The sequence below is a fragment of the Pinus tabuliformis genome, chromosome 5_2, assembly GCF_031772625.1.
Source record: "Pinus tabuliformis cultivar Carrire ecotype Pingquan chromosome 5_2, CPIR1, whole genome shotgun sequence".
Classification (NCBI taxonomy): Eukaryota; Viridiplantae; Streptophyta; class Pinopsida; order Pinales; family Pinaceae; genus Pinus; species Pinus tabuliformis.
In genome coordinates this window covers 576,231,329-576,249,432 of record NC_142306.1, presented here as the reverse complement: position 1 = coordinate 576,249,432, position 18,104 = coordinate 576,231,329, and the positions used below count along the sequence as shown (strand labels likewise).

Here is an 18,104-nt window from a genome sequence, read left to right as displayed (position 1 = left end):
CAGACTTCTTCCTTTCTTGTTACACCCTCCTTTAGCTCCTTCATTTTTCTGTTTCATCTGCTGATAACAGATGCAAGCTTTCCGCACTGCATCATCCATTGTCTTGGGGTAGTCAAATTCAAGCTTCTCCTTCATAAAATTGGGTAAGCTACTGATAAAACGTTGAATCTTAGCCTTTTCTTCTTGCATATAAGGCACATAATGCAATATGGAAGTAAACCGGGCCACATATTCGTCCATGGTTAAGGTTCCCAATCTTAACTCATGGGATTCCTTGGCTTTTTCGTCATAGTAATGTTCAGTTAAATACTTGTCTTTAAAATGATTTTGCAATTCATTCTATTTAACCTATTCCTCATCAATTTTTCTCACTGATTTACTCTCTTCCCACCAAAGAGTAGCCTTACCTCTTAACTGATAAACTGCCAATGGAGCTTTCAGTTTATCTGTATATTCGTAAATCTAAAAATATTTGCTCATATCAATGAGCCAGGCTTCCACTGCCTCCTCGGATTCTCCTTCAAAAATTTATGGTTTAATCTTTTTAAATTCTCCTTATAATTCAAATTTTTGTCTCTTTGTCTTGCGTTGGTTGGAGACATTATCTGAGCACCCTTCTTCATCTTCCCTGTGTTTTTCAACTGACTCCTCATTTTCCTCTCCATGTTGAGCTGTTGGGGTCTTCTCCCTATCTTCAACACTGGGGTTTGGATGTCGTTGGCTTTGTCAATTGGACAAACTTCTTAGGATTTTCTCCTGTTCTAGCTAGAGTCGCTCGTTGTCTGTTCTTAAATTGGTCATCTCTCCACGGAGCTGTCACATAGTTTCAAGTAAGACTGCGTTAGCCTGATGAGACTTCTCGCCCAGCTGAATCCAAATATCAGGATTAGCATTCACATAGTTTGTTCCAGTCGAATTGGGTGGTCCTGCGCTCCTCTGCATTTTTCCCCTTTTTGTGTGGAGGCGATCTCTATGTTCACATACAGATTCACTTAGTTAAATTACAGAGATCACATTCATTGTTTATATATATATATATATATATATATATATATATATATATATATATATATAGATATATAATTTCCCCAAGAGTCTCAGTGTACGAACCTGAGGCTCTGATACCATTTGTAACAACATCTTAACTACAATTATATATATATATATATATATATATATATATATATATATATATATATATATATATATATATATATATATAGATATATATATATATATATGATTACCCATCTATCTATGTATTAACTCAAACCATAATTATTACATTAAACCATATGTATGCCACGAGGCGGGCGAGATTCCAAGGCATGTCTTGTTAATTTAATTCTGTAATACTGCCCACGGTTGGCTTTGCCATACCATAAGGGCTCGCATGGCCTTCTACAAGGCAATCAGACTATCACCCGACTTAGAATTAAATGTTGGTTGTACATGACTCCACACGGCTTGATCTCAGACGACTATGCAGCTGGCAGTTGTCCATCATTTCGCTTTGGTTGTGACATGTGGCATGGATCTCATCCATTGATTAGGTCTGGGCTATCTGACAGTGAAGAGGGCTTCAGGCTTGTCAAACTACCCAATACATTGCTTCCCGTCGAAACGCAACTCATTTGCAAACCTAGGTTGAGGGTTTTGACTGCTCTGCTACATTTCGGCTCCCGGTTTCTCCGTTGGTTCTTTGTCTTGACCTCCATGCTCCATGGCTCTGTCTGTTCGTCCTCCGCTTGGAGGTAATCCTGAACCTTTACTCTCTGATGTATCAATTCTTTATTCTGGGTCATTCTCTATATTTACTTGGGAGTTATTTCGATGCATTGGATTAATACATCCTCTTGTTGGCCAGGCTTGGCATTTAGCCCTTCAAATGCTGCGAGGAGTGGTGATTTATGTCATTGGCATGAAAAGGGTAAGTTTCTGTCAGTGAAAATCTCTTACAGTTATTTCTATTCTTTTTCCACACATTCTTCTAACCCTGGAAGGGATTTATGAAATGCAGTTGGACGGCCCCAGGTTACAGTCTGCCGAACTCAGGTAAGGGGTGGCTCTATCCATGAATTAATGGTTATGCTTTAGATATGATACAGGTTTTCACATTCGTCTAATAATGTTTGCAAATGGGTTTTGCAGGGATGCTACTATACAGTGAAGATGCTTTTATGGTTAATCTTTTGGTTTTTCGGTGATTATGCGCACTCACAACATTACAAACGGATACAAGTTGGAAACCCATCATCTTGGATTCTTATGTTTGACCCATTGCGGTTTATGTTACTCATTTGTTCTGGTGATACACCTAGCTTAAATTTACAGTGCGCATAAATATGTGAAGGACTATTTTAGAGATGTCGCACTCCGAAATTTTGTAATGAACTGTAATTTAAGTTTTTCTAGGTCGCTGATTTTTGTAAATCAGTGGCTAAATTGACAGTATTAAATGTAATTACTCCTTTTAAGTCCTTAAATCTTTTGAAGAGACAGAGAAGAAACCTCTCAGCCTTAATTTGTTTTTTTGAGAAGAAAACTCTGCTACTTAAATTCTAAAGCTTGTTAAGTTATATAAATGGGTTTATTTCGATGAAAGTTATAGTTTCTTTGCACAGTAGCATATATTTATGAAGGGTCTGCTCCCGCTATTTTGTTGTTGGAAGAATTGTTTAAGATCTCGTAATGTTGTTATGATGTATATATTTAACCTGAAATTCTTTTAACTATTTTCGATTTGTTGTCATACCTCTGCTAAGGGGTTATTCCCTCTGGAAATCGTGTTACTCCTTTCTTGCAATGGTGCAAATTTTACTATTACAGTAATTCTACGAAGTGGTGCTTTCCCTTGGTCAAAACAAGAATCTGCCTGAGGGTTTTATTATACTTTCTATCGGGATGTAGGGATTTGATTTATTTTTTCCAAACAACCTCTTTCACCCAACTCTAGCTTGCAGAGGGTAGATAAGCCGAAAAGGAAACGGAAAGGTTCCAACATGGTTCTGGATTTCGGTCAATATTTTATGTATGACAATATATGTGTGTGTGTGTGTGTGTTTTGCTTTGTCCAGAGTCTAGTAAAAGGGACTCATTGTCTGTTTGATATTTATACTTTGCCGCATATATAACATTCTATGAGAAGAAATGTTGATTGTTTGACATTACTAATTGGTAATGCATATTTATCACTGGATATTACTATTTGCTAATGCATACTTATCACTGGATATTACTGTTTAATCATATTCCTGGAAACAAATAACATCTATAAAGTAATATCATCCTTTAGTTAAAGCCTAGGATACTTATGTGTCTTAAATTTGTAAATGTATAAACCCAGCTTCATCTAGAAATTCTCTCCTCCTAGCCTCGAGCCTGGCGATTATGTCCAGGCTCTCCCCCAAGCACTTTCTCTGTTTCACACATGGATTATATCCAGTTACTGTCGGTGCCTTGGGCCTCAGGACTCCATGGTCCAGCCTCAAGTCCTGCACTCTATTAACTGTAAATGAGCAACTTCCCACTGGTTTTTCCCTCCCAGCTCTAGGATAGCCCCATTTTTCCTTTCTTTTCCCCTCTATGTTTCCCTTTCTAGGACAGGGGTGTACCTGTTTCTTTGTTGACTGTTTCTTTTAATTAAGGAAAATGTTTATATTTTACTAGCATGTCTAAATTGCTAATTAATCATAATTAGGTAACAACTTGTTATCTGGCTTTCCAGCCTCAGTCAATGTCACGATGTAAAATAAATGCAATAAATCATAAAAATGAGTTTAATAACCACAATGAATCTTTCCTGGAGCTTGGGATGTTACAACAACCCCCATCTTTGTCAAGCTTTCCTTGCCCTCTTTTTATGCTCCGTGTCCTATCCCTTTCCACTTGACCCAGGTTCAACTTTCAATTTGGGCGAAAAGTCGATGTGATGACACTAATTACAAGGATTATGGCAGCGCCAAAGTTAAGCAGAGAGAAAAAGCCTCAGTGAAAGATAAATTGCAAGTGAACGAGGTTGCCTATCAATAACTGAGGTTGTATGTGAAATTACCACATCTGTGGTTGCTTCAGCCAATATATGTGCATGATGGATATCTATTGCAACTTCAAGATGTTGTTGGAGAGAGTCTTACTTTATTGTAATGAAACTAAGGAGGACATTTGCAGTATTGAGACTCACCTTGGCCTCCCTCTAGACCCAATTTTCTCACCAAGGTGGAGCAAAGAACCAATTGTGGAGAGAGTCTTACTTTATTGTAATGAAACTAAGGAGGACATTTGCAGTATTGAGACTCACCTTGGCCTCCCTCTAGACCCAATTTTCTCACCAAGGTGGAGCAAAGAACCAATTGCAGTGGAAGTGCCAGACTCTCTCAAGACTAATGGCTTTAGTTTACTTTCTTTTTGCTTATTTTCCATGTTTTTACTTTCTTTTTGCTTATTTTCCATGTTTTTAGCTTTCCATTTAGATGCTTCATGACTAGCATTTTGTAATTTTGACATCTATAAACTTCCTAAACTCTTTAATCATCGAAAAACTCTAATTTTGCCACTAATATGGTTTGGTTTCCTAAGAAAAACACCAAAGCAAACCACAACATGTTTTTCAATTTTAAGAGATGAAAAATCTTTGCTTCCAAAATAAAATAAAAAAACAAACGTTATGAATAATATTGTTATGAGAAAATTTTACATTTACATTAAAACTTAACATTCCATAAATTGTAATATATATATTCAAATTTCTCTATATAAATAAAATTAATTGTTACTTTGAATTATATTTTATTTTATTTAACAAAATATATAAATATATTAAGTAAAATATTAAAAAATGTTTTAACAAATATAATATATCTAATAATAATTATAATAATATAGGAGAAAATTTTAATATATTCCAAAAATAATGATAATGGTGATAGAGAATGTTTACTAAACCTAATATAATTTATATGATTTTAAAAATAAATAAGACTTTTCAATATTTTATTTTATTTCTATAATTTAAAAAAAATAATAATAATAATAATAATTCCAAAATCACTATAATAGATTGTTAAGCTAAGGCACCAATGTCCCAAGAACCAGAAAAGATAAAGGAAGTTGGAAGACAGTAGAGAAAAAAAAAGAAAGCTACAGAACCAATCTCGCCAAGAAAGACGAGGAGCCAGACAACTAAAAACTAAGAAAATTATAAGTTTGTTAAACCAATTTAGTCTCAAGGGACGTTAACCACTATCATCATCAACTAACTTAACGGATCAAAAAAAAACTATTATTCAATCACACATTAATATACCATTCAAAACCCAAAAAATATCATTTATTTTTCTCTCTTTTATAATAATTTATAACATTAACAACCCTACTAATAATTTATAACATTAACAACCCTACTATAAAATATAAATAGTACCTTCAAAACCCAAAAAAAAATATCACTTATTTTCTCACTCTTTTATAATGGTTTATTACATTACCAATCCTGCTATAAAATATAAATAGTACATGTACTTAGGTAAGGTAGACCATCTTTTCCACAAGCACATCCCACATGTCTTTTATTTAAATATTTACAGCATATGTCCTTTTGGAAAAGATGGATGAACTACGTTTACTTTCCTTTGATAGCAGTGCATTGATAACATTTCTCAAAAAGTCCAAAACTGTGCACTTGCTTTATAATGTTGGAAACACTCGCCCAACTTCCCAAACAGAAACCCAGGACAGCGATCAACACAACTATCGCACCATTTATCGCTACAATTCCCTTCCACTTGGGCATCCATGAAGGAAGTTTCTCCGCGGCTTCCTGCAAAAATCACACATCACTTGATGGTAATATTCTTTAATGCGATTGAGACGATTGAGACAGTTGCATGTTGAATGTTTTTAATTTGATTGATAATTGTTGAATTTAGGCTTCTGTGATCTATAAGTATTATGAGACAAGTATTTCAGAGTAAATCATATGAACCATACTGATTGGTTTGAAACGCATCGACAAATACTCTATTATGTGATTTACGCCAAAATACTTGTCTCATAATACTTGATTGATAATATTTTTAATAGTGTATTTTTTAATTTATTTAACCGTAGATTTTGAAAATATTTTGGAATAAAATGAATAATAATAACAAATTATTGATTTGCAACCAATATTTTATTTTAAAAATTTCTGTTTTAAATCTTAAAAAATTCCGCATTGAGAAAAGAAGCGATTAGGTTTGAAAATGATGTATCCGTACCTCTCGTGAGGTCTTTGTCCTGAAAACTAAGACGTAGGCGAGAGAAGGGATTATATAAACGGAGAAGCTCATAATAATAGATCCGATCAGAGAGTTCAGTGGTCCGAAGAAAGGGAAAAGCAGTGCCAGCAAGCAAAGTAATAGCGCCACTGGCACCCTGCACACAACGCGGATCAGGTAAGTTGATCCGTGTACTCCTAACACCTTCTCCCACATGAAGTTCAGTGGCATCACATACAACCCAAATGCCAGTGCCTGCATTCATCAGTACAGAATATATATTAAGAGCTCAGCCAGTATTAGCCTTTAGCCTTTAGGCAGTAACCATTGTAAGTTTCAGTGAGTAATCTATAAAAAGAAATGTGAGGGCGGGGTTAATTAATATAAAAATTTAACTATAAAAAATTGATTATTATAATTTTTTAAAGAATTATTATAAAAATTAAAAAGAATTATAATATATTGTTTAATGAATATAAAAGTTTAATTATTATAAATTTTAAGAAAAGATTTTTTAGAAATTATTTAAGGGAAATTTTTGGCTAATATTTTTCTAATCAACAAGTGTGGTTTATCATCACGATTAGATGAAGAAGAACACCATGGTAAAGGCTTAAATAAAGAACAATATTAAAACTATAATTTCAAGTAATTTGTGGTTCATCATGAAAACCAAATGAAAAAAAAAATTATGGCGAAAGCTTACACAAAAGACAATATATAAATTATAATTTCAAATAATTATAAAATTAATAAATTTATAAAAAATAATGAAAAAAACTATTATTATAAATTAAAAATATATATATATATTATAAGAATTATTATATTTATTTTTATAAATAATAAGATTTATTATAATTAAATTAGTAATTTTTAAAGTAGATAAAATTTTGACTAATGGGCTATAAGGCTTAATCAATTAAAATGACTTATGATTTTTTATAAAAACATTATTATTGACTCCAATTATGGGAGACATACTAATTATAGTTTCTTAAAAACCATTTACTAATTATGGGAGACTTATTGGTTTGAGTTACTAGAACTTCTAAAAAAAACGATTTACTGATAATTTATAAAACCACCTACCTTTTTATTTAAAAACATTTGACATGATTTGTTAGTGGTTAATTAAAGTAGTTATTATTATTTATTCACTGATAATTTATAAAACCACCTTTTTATTTAAAAACATTTGACATGATTTGTTAGTGGTTAATTAAAGTAGTTATTATTATTTGTAATTATATAGGAATGATTTACAAATAATTTATTTTTTATTTTTATTTTTTAATTATTATTTATTTATAAAAATATATTTATTTTAAAATTAAATTAAAATAAAATAAATTTATTATAATCGATTTAATATTATTTTATTTTTTATTATGGCAAAAGCTTAAACAGAAGACAATATATAAACTATAATTTCAAATAATTATAAAATTAATAAATTTATAAAAATAATAAAAAAAAATTATTATTATAAATTAAAAACTATTATATTTATTTTTATAAATAATAAAATTTATTATAATTAAATTAGTAATTTTTAAATTAGATAAAAATATGATTAATGGGCTATAACGCTTAAACATTTAAAATGACTTATGAATTTTTTATAAAAACGTTATTATTGACCCCAGTTATGGGAGGCGTACTGATTACAGTTTCTCAAAAACCATTTAATGGGAGACTTATTGGTTTGAGTTACTACAACTTCTAAAAAACGATTCACTGATAATTTATAAAATCACCTCTTTATTTAAAAACATTTGACATGATTTGTTAGTGGTTAATTAAAGTACTATGATTTACAAATAATTTATTTTTTAGTTTTTAGTTTTTAATTATTATTTATTTATAAAAATATATTTATTTTAAAATTAAATTAAAATAAAATAAATTTATCATAATTAATTTAATATTATTTTATTTTTTATTATTTTTATTTATAAAAAATATATATATTTTAAAGGACTGGTTTCTCCGGGTAGCATTTTTTAAGGTTCCTAGTCAAAAGTAGTTGTTAGTCTTTTTAGCCGTTGGAGGCTTTGCTCTGTCTATTTAAACTGCTAAGCTGGATCTGTTTCTTCAACTTGTCCTGACGATGAACCACACTGGTTGGTTCGAAACGGTCGACAAATGATGTCTCATGTGATCTTCGCCGAAATTTTTTTTGTAAATTTATAACTTCAAATTATTTTATATATGTGTTTTTTAAATATTATTTTATGTTCAGGAAAAATTGTAATTAGAATAAGTATATATACATGGACTAAGACATGCAAAAAGTTTCTTAGCAGTAAATTTTATAGCCAATTGATCTATGACAAACAATATATGTGAAGCTATTACTTTATTAATGGGCAGAGAGAGTATATGCCACCCATCTAATAATGTACTGGGTTAAATCAGACAAGTGGCATATACTACCCCACCTATTAATAAAATAATACCGCCACATATATTGTTCACTCTGGAGTCTGATCTATATCAGGGTGATCTCTCTTTAAAAACATAAAAAATATCTTAACAACACACTTTAAAGCCAACTAATCTGTACCTCTAAAGACCCCGAATAAGTTTTGATCTACTTACATATATACATAGGTAATATTTATTAGTTTTAATCTACTTTCATATACATAGGTGATATTTTTAAAGTAAAATAAATTTGTATTTATTTTCAAATCATTTAATTTATATAAAACATATAATAATGCGATAATATAAATATAATAAAACTAAGAAGAATCCTAATCTTTCGTCATGGCCGATCTTAACAAAATCTGTGAAATTTGATTTGTTTACCTGATGGCCGATCATGAAACACAAGGCAATGCTCCTGAAAACTGACTCTGGAAGCACAGACAAAGCATTTGAATGGTTGAGAAGCTCGTCACCGAAGTTAGAATATAGTACAATACAATGAGGCATTGTTATCGTTAAAACATATCCCACTGTCCACAGATATACGTATTTGTACACCTTGGGTTGCCACATGGCGTGCATAATTTCTCTGTTACAGAAACAAGTGAGATTTATATTATTAATTAGTACCATGAAAAATTAAGCTGAATGAAATCGTTTGGAAGTATAACAGGTTGATAGTTAGATATAATTAATTAATTATCTGTTAATCTATACTATTTCATAAACATTGGATTTTGCATCAAATGGGTCCATGCAAATTTATTTATATTTATTATTGGTGGTGCAGATATACCTTACCAACTAGATCTGTATTCCATGTAGGATTATTCTCTCACATGTGACAGAGTATTCCAACCCAAACTGATAAAAATGGTGGAATTCAATTCAGATCAATATGGGTGAATGGGAACACTTACACTGTAATAGCGTGACCTCCAAATGCAAACAATATATTGGTTGTACCTGTGAAGAACTTCTCCATATCTTGTGGAGCAGAATGCTTTACATCTGGAATCTGCTGAAGCACAGGCAGTTAACAGTTGAAAAGTGGATAAACAAATCATTTAAACTGCCAAATGGTCAATTTGATGGTGTATTTAAGTTAGAAATTAAGCCTCAAAGTGGATAAACAAATCATTTAAACTGCCAAATGGTCAATTTGATAGTGTATTTAAGTTAGAAAGTAAGCCTCTGAATTTAGCTCTATACAATCATGCAGGTCTTTTCTAATTTAGTTATGGATAAGTTTATGTAATTACCTTGCCATGGAGAAGCCCTGCAATTAGCATGTACCAGGCTGTATAAGTAGTTGTAACTACTCCCATGATAGACCATACTCGAAAATTGTGGAACGATGGAAGGAGGCATGTCAGGATGGAGATCCCACCAAATATGATTGCCCACTCTCGCTTGTTATACTTGGAGTTCAGATAATAGGCATTGCTGGGAAATTGTACATTAAAAAAACACATCACCTTCTGATTGGTTTGGATAACTCAAAAGCTTGGCCATAACAAATGTTATCTTGCACAAGCAACTGAAACAGATCCATGCTTACAACATCGAAAAATAGGTATACAAGAAAAATCCAACAAGATACCTTGCACAAGCAATGATTTGTACAACAGCAACAGATCCCATGGTTACAATATTGAAAAAGAGAGCAATCTTCTTCAGCCAAGATCCAACAAGATATCCCATAACTTCATGGTACTGCAGGAAAGAAGAAACTTGAAAAATTTAAGCACAGTTTCACCATAAAATTATTTCAAATAAAACAAAAATAATATCTTTCAATGTGGAAGTTTTCACAGTTTATCAAAATGTTATGTAAATTTCTAAAATTAAACTCTGTAGATTTTTCAAAACATCACAAGTTTAGAGTAAACACTCTCCAGATCTTCAAAAACGCATTCAGATGAAAATGGTAAAGTGATATAAACACATTGGAAGGGTCAAAAGCTTTCAGATCTCATAGAAAATATATTGATTCATTGAGATATAGATAAGATACATGGACAATTATGTCATGCCTGTATAACATGTCTTTTAAAATCAGCTCCTTCCTTTTCCTTGCGGGATCTGTACTCAAGGTAGAGACATGACAGCATATAGCAAGTCCAAATGCCAACTCCTGCATAGAGAAGATGGAAGAAGATTCCAAGACCAAAGCCCATTTGAGAATATGAATATGGCATGGAGAGAATAACTTGGCCAACCTGTTGGAGAAAATTAAATCAAAACAACTCACAAACACCTATCTGAAATTACAATTTAAGAATAAGACTGATTCCTAATATGTCAATGAATATCCAATATGAGGAAAAAGTGCTGCAGATTATGAATACTAGGTAGTTTGGTCAATCCAACAACATATAATATAATTCCATTAAAACTGAATACTAGGTAGTTTGGTCAATCCAACAACATATAATATAATTCCATTAAAACTTCGGAAGAGAATGCTGTTGGTACCTGACCAGATACAGCATTGAACCATGCATCATAACGAGAGCCACCATGCCACAGAGCTTTTTGTACCCAAGTTTTGAATCCATCAGAGTTTCGAGTTGCAGAGTGTTGCACAGTCCCATTACTTATTGTACTCAACTGCAATGGGGTGCTTTTGTCAGTCACGTTGGTGCTCTCCTTAAATCCATACTGAACTCCTTCTGTGACCTCCATGAGAGAGTTGTTTTTATTATTCAATAGCTCCTACAATTTGTCCTCAATACCTCGGAAAGCCTCCTGACAGTACTATTTATGGATGAGAACTCAGAAATCTTGTCATCCATAAACCCTAAGGCAAAAATAAAAACCTAAAGATGGAAGAATGATTCAGATAGAGTGGAATAAAAAAAGGTTATAGGAGACTTGTATTTATAACAGATAATGGAAGTTCAAGGATAAGGGACTAAATGAAAGTAATATTTGAAGTTGGATTTACGCCAGGTCTTGTATAACAATTAGAAGTCTCAAGAGTTTTTTCTTTAACTGGAATCTGGTAAAATGGTCGAATTGTGATGGTGTATTATTTGAAATGAATTGTGATTTTGTGTTATTTGAAATGGTTTTTTTTTTTTAATTACAGGATTAAAAAATTTCAAGATATTTATTAACTCAAGTTCATAATTTCAAAAAATACAAATAAAATGAAAGCAAATCTCATTACTAATTATCGGTTTTTGGAATTTTGGTGTTTGAAATCAATTTACAAATACTTCATGAAAATTTTCAAAAAAATTTAATCAATCCCAATATAAAAAAACGTCCAAACCTCTAGCAAGTAGATTACTGCTGTCTACTATATTTTGATTGAGAGACACTTAACTGCCTGCTATTGTTTTCACATTAATCTGCTTTGATGAGATAGGGAGAGAAATGAAACCACTTCGAAACAGGGAAAATGTGGAGGACTGAATTCGACCCCACATGGACTATTTTGGCCATAAAATTTATTGCCATGAATGTCGTAATCCCTCGATGGTTTCCCGACATCCGTGCTACGACACCTTCCTGGAAGTTTCGAAGGCAAAATACTTTCGTTAATGGCGATAGAGATATGGGAAGTTTTAAAGGATAGGGATAGGGGAAGTTTTAAAGGAAACCGGGGATTTTGAGTAGTTTTTTTACTATGGAAATTTAGTTAAGATTTTGGTAAATTCTGAGAGATTTTAGGTGTCTATAGATTTTTGATGATGTTGAATTTATTTCCACTATAAAAACACGATTTAAATATTATACTCCCAAATTTTTTGAAAAGAAAATTGTCAAATTCCAACCATTATTGGTCATCTGGGTAAATTTGTGGTATCTGTAGACAATGCCTATTCTTTAGATCAAATGATATTTTTTAAACAAAATACAAAGGTAATATGGATGGTACAAGTTTTAAGAATCTTAAACAAAATAGAAAGCTGATATAGATAGCAAAGATTTTTAAAGTCTTTTATTTAGGGGTCTTTTGAGTATGAATAAGATTGATATTCTTTGGATTAAATGATATTTCTTAAATAAAATGCCAAAGTGATAGAGTTTTTTATTTAGGTATTTTGGATCTTCAAGTATGAGTAAAATTTATTTATTTTTAAATTAAAAGAGTTATTAGGTGAAGTGAGAGGTTTCTCACTAATTAAAGAAGTAATGAGTTGGATTAATGGGTGTTTCCATCTAATCAGTAGGTTCAAGAAATGAAAAGGGTCATTGGGTGAAATGAGGGGTTTCCAACTAATTAAAGGAATGAGTTGGATTAATGGGTGTTTCCACCTAATCAATGGGATTCAAGACGATCAAAAGTGCAATCAATGTGTTTTTGATGTCATTGAGGGAGATATATTCATGGAATCATAATATATGTATGAGCCTCAAGGGTTAACTCCATATTTTATATATCTAAATTTAGTAAAGTGCCTTGAGGTTACCCATTTCTATTGTGGTTGGTGGTTCACAATCCATCTAGTATTCCAAGGAAGAAGAAGGGATCCCAAGAGGTTTTCAATGGAAGTTTTGTATATAACGAATAGGCTAGCTCAATCAACTTGAACCAACCTGTTTCGGGGCAAATATCATTGGGATGTCATGAGTTCAAGTCTAGTAGAGTCTCTAGTGCATATCTCATGGGGAAGCAAGATGATTATAATGATGGGTTGGGGGGTCAAATCTTGATAGGTGAAGTTGAGGGGAAGGGATGGCTAATGCTTTTACCATGGTTTGACCACATTGTCCATATTAGTAGGTCATCAAGGTAGATATCATTGGGATGCCATGGGTTCAAGTCTAGTAGAGTCTCTCGAGCATCTGTTATGGGGAAGCAAATGAGTATAATGACGGGTTGGGAGGTTAAATCTTGATAAGTGAAGTTGAGGGGAAGGGATGAGGAGGGGATGGCTAATGTTTTCACCTTGGTTTGACAATATTTTCCAAATTAGTAGATCATCAAGAGGGAATAACAAGACCTACATGTTAACTATGGTTTGGAAGTGTAAATTGTTCCATAATGGATTTTGTTGTGTAGTGTATATAAAATTTTAATGAAGACAGTGTTTACCCCAAAGTTTTTCTCTATATGGCTCATGTCTTAGTATTTAGTGCATATTACTTCATAATGAAGATATCTACCATAATGTTTGTTTTACATGATTCACCACCCTTTATGAATTTGTGTTTAGAGTGTTGTTCCACATGTAACCAAACTATAACCAGCGATAATTATTACTAATAATTTTAAAGGAGGGTTATGTGAAACATTGATGTTTTAAGCTTGTAGATATGCTAGTTTGTTTTTGGTACGCTATCAAATATAATATAATATTATGAGTAATGAATTTTATTCTTTAATAACAACTAATATGATCCTAACTTATTACATGGTTATAAAATATAACATAATTGTTATATGTGATGATTTTTTGCCTTCAATAGCACTTTGAATTGAATTTGAACAAACTTTTATCAAAATTTAAAAAAAAAAAAGTTAGATGAAACATAAATAAATACCAAAGGTGCATATAATGTGTTATAAGTGATGAATCTTTGTCTTCAATAATACTTTGATTTGAATTTGAACCAACATTTATGAAATTTAAAAAAGTTAGATGAAATGTAAATAGATATTAAGACCCTTAAGGTACATGATGAGGCCCTCAATGGGGCCCTAACCCTAAGGGTTAGGACCATCCCAATGAATGTTTTTTTATAAAAAAATAAAAAAATATTATAATCATTGTTTATGGGACCCTTCAAACGAATTTGAGAAATCCTTTTGAATGATTTTATCCAAAGGTCGATATGCATGGAGCTCAACTTTACCATGTGTGTAAAATCCAGATGACCAGATTGGCTACTCATTTTTTCTAGACATATGTTGCTCACACATAGTTCTCAATGAAGAAATTCATGAAGTCACCGATGCCACGTTTGAAACTTCTTTAGAGACGGGGAATCCAAATTGGTGTCATCGATTCAAGCGAATCATTGGAAATTTCTTAAGAGATGGGGAATCTAAACAAGTTGATATTTTAACACTTTTAGGTTATTTATGACTCAATTTCATTATGTCCCATTGAACTCCTTATATATGTCTAAGATCTTCGAAATCAACCTAATGTATCCCCAACTTATGTCATCATACCATGCAGTGTATCACTATTGAGGCATGTGAAGTCTAAATCGGCTCGATGGACAAACTCACAGGATAGAAGATGGGCCAATAGAGATTTAAAACAAAAGTGTATACATTCTAAGATACATGTCACTTTATTACTACACACATAGGGAATATGTATATGGATGATTATATTTTAAGTAGGATGCGGAAATTTGAAAGTCCTCCAACCTCAATGCCCCACCCCACCATTGGCTTCGATGTCCACGTGAATGGTATTGTTATGGATATGATGTTATTTCTTTTAAAATGACACAAATGAATCATTTGTACTCAGGTATTCACATATGTTTATTTATTTGAAAGCGTCTTGTATGATTCATCCTTGTGTCATACTTATGCTTAGCTTATTAAATGATGATACAACACTTCTCAACTAGACAGTTAATGTGATGGATCACCTTTAGTGAGCCTCTCTCACTTTAGCATAAATGTGGGACCTCATTAGGATCTAGTGCTTAAATAAGCTCCTTAGGTCATTATTCCTCTTTAGTCACTTGATTGACTTATTTTGACCCCTTCGAGCGTTCCCTAACTTCATCAATCTAGTCAGGGTAGAAAATCCCTAAACCTAGGGCCATGGTTGCCTAGGATGCCTTAAATTGAGTCTAAAGCCACCCAAGCTCACTTGGGATTTTGTTATTTATATATTTTAAGCTTTCAAGGAAAAAAATTGGAAGCTCCTTCCAGTTTTTCATGTCTTCTCTTCTTCTTCTCTTCAATAAGTATAAGTTAGGGATTTATCTCAAAACCCTAATCTCCAAGTCTCCAAGGAATGAAATTAATCTGAATTTATGAAGGGGACCAAATGATATATAGATTTATAACCAAAACATAAATATATAGTGAAACTTGACTTATATTAAGAAATGGAAATTGTTAAAATTGTATGCATGCAAAATGAAAAAAAAAAAAAAAAAAACTAGTTCAAATGGTAGTAGCTTATCTCTAAGAAGAGGTGTGAAGGTTACATATCTTTGTTGAATTTCCTTACAATGAGGCTCAGAGGATTTTTCATCATAAATAAGCAATGAGAAACCCTAAACATCCAAAAACCTAACCCTGGGAGATGAAGCACCAAAGGCTTATCAACCCCTATGGAACAAGTTGGAACTTCAAGTTCCCAGGGTTATAATTTTGATATACGATCTTTATTTTGCACACACGATAACTTGTTGGAAAGGTCTATCCTAGAATTATATTTTTCAGCTTCTTGTTTCCCCAAAATATGTTATTTAGGGCCTCAAAAAATCTCCATAAGTTTAGGACCTAAAAATTGTAGAAAAGAAATTACCAAAATAGAAATTTGTGCTATGAGTTAGTGGAATAGGTGGGTGGCCACCGATATCCACCTATATCAATCCACCCCCCCCCCCCCCCCCCCCCAGGAATAAATGTTATCCATTATGTTGAATTCCTCCATGGGATGGGAAAAATCTACTAAACTTGGCCCCTAGTGAGCCACATTCCTTAGTGTAGGAGTTGGTCTACTTTCACAACTTGATATAGTTGGATCCTCTGTTGGCGAGTGCTCTTAATATATGTTTTCATGATCTGGTCAATTGTGGCATATTCAATGCAATATGGATGAGCTCTATCAGTGTTAGTTTCTCTATGATTTTTTATGTGTCTAACAATGGTGGAACGTATTGTTGAAGGCGGTCCACATTGAACATTGGTTGCAGGCCAAGGAAGGGGAGGATACTTAACTCAAAAATGGTGTAACCCATAACCTTGGTGATGGTGTAAGGTCTATAGCAGAGTGGCGAAAACTTCTGAAGGGCCCCTACAAGGCATTCCTTCTGCAAATGCAACCAAACCTTTTCTCCCATTTGAAACTTGTGTGTCACCTGATGTTGATCATGGCATTATTTGTACTAAGTATTGGCTTTTTACATGATATGAAAGACTTACTGGTGGATGTGTTGAATTCATTCAATAAACTTAGTGGCTTTGTTGGTTTCAGATTAAACTTCTGTAGATTTTTCATGTGTAGTTGCAAGGGGTAGTGCGTCATTAATGGAACCTAATGGTTGAAATCCCAAGCCCACCTAAAAGGTGTTATGGCTAGTTGAGCTATGGAGAGCTCAAGTATAGTTGTGTTGAACATAGGGGAGACTATCATCCCATGTTCATAGATGCTTGGATTTGTACATGGGAAAAATGTGGACGATCATCTTGTTGATGACCTCTTTCTTGCGATCATCCTAGGGGTGGAAGGTAGTTGATTTGGTGAGCTTAGTGTTCAACAATTACCAGAGGCTCAACCAAATGTGCTTAGGAACATGTTATCCTGATCTAATATGACGGTCTACGGGATCCAAAAATGCACCCACACTCATTCAAAGAAGATCTTGGTAGTGGCTTTTGTTGTGATGCTCTTCTTGCAGGCTGCTAGAATGTCGATCTTAAAAAATATATAAGTGACCACAAACACACAATCACTACCACATATGGTAGAAGAAAGGCCATACATATAATCCATTGATATGGATTCCCAAGATCCAATAGGAGTAGTAATAAGGGTGCATAGTCCTTGCTTCTTAATGGCTGGTTTGGAAATGGCATAAGCGATGTAGGACTTGATATACTTACCAACATTCGGCTAAAGTTTCCACAAATAAAGACACTTTTACAGTATTTCCATTGTCTTCTCCACACCAAAGTCTTCTTTGTATCTGCATAAATTGAAGAGGCATGTGATCCACATGGATAATCATATCCTTCCCTGCAATATAATGTTTCCATTTCCAACAAGCCTACATAAAGGAATACAACTCTGTATCATAGATGGGGTATCTATTGACATTATCAGAGAGTGTTTCACTATGATAGGCCACTGGGTGTCCTTGTTGAATGAGATTACACCAATAGCATAGTCAAAGGCATCTGTCTCAAACATAAATGGTTTTTGTAGGTCATCAAATGCCTTATGTTGTGACTCGGACCAAAAAAAAAATGTTTTTCTCTTACCTTGGTCACTTGAATTAAGGGTCAAGCAATATAAGAGAACCTCAACATGAATCTTCAATAGAAGTTAGACAAACCCAAGAATTTGTGAAGTTCTATTAGAGTCTTAAGGGACAACAATCCCAAATGACTTGGATCTTTGTTGGATCCACATGCACACCTTACTCATCATTAAGAAAACCTAGGTATTTGACCTTGTCAATGCCAAAGGAGCATGTTTCCAAGTTAGCACATAGTTTGTGATGTCGTAGAGTGTGAAGGACCTATTGAATATG

The 18,104-nt window shown here is 32.9% G+C and overlaps 1 protein-coding gene across 2 annotated transcripts; it reads right to left on the bottom strand.

Moving 5' to 3' along the window:
* Window positions 1-5,439: 5,439 nt before the first annotated feature.
* LOC149160288 (auxin transporter-like protein 3) lies at window positions 5,440-11,561 on the bottom strand. Of its 2 annotated transcripts, XM_089433679.1 has the most exons (8): window positions 11,172-11,561; window positions 10,730-10,915; window positions 10,297-10,409; window positions 9,956-10,139; window positions 9,614-9,711; window positions 9,075-9,282; window positions 6,258-6,512; window positions 5,441-5,818 (listed from the first exon to the last, which is right to left on the bottom strand). In XM_089433679.1, the coding sequence occupies exons 1-8, from the start codon at window positions 11,379-11,381 to the stop codon at window positions 5,621-5,623; spliced, it is 1,452 nt and encodes a 483-aa protein (XP_089289805.1). In that variant the 5' UTR covers window positions 11,382-11,561; the 3' UTR covers window positions 5,441-5,620. The 2 variants fall into 2 exon arrangements, with proteins under 2 accessions (XP_089289806.1, XP_089289805.1); XM_089433680.1 differs by lacking the exon at window positions 6,258-6,512 and having other exon boundaries at window positions 5,440-5,818.
* Between the last annotated feature and the right edge of the window lie 6,543 nt (window positions 11,562-18,104).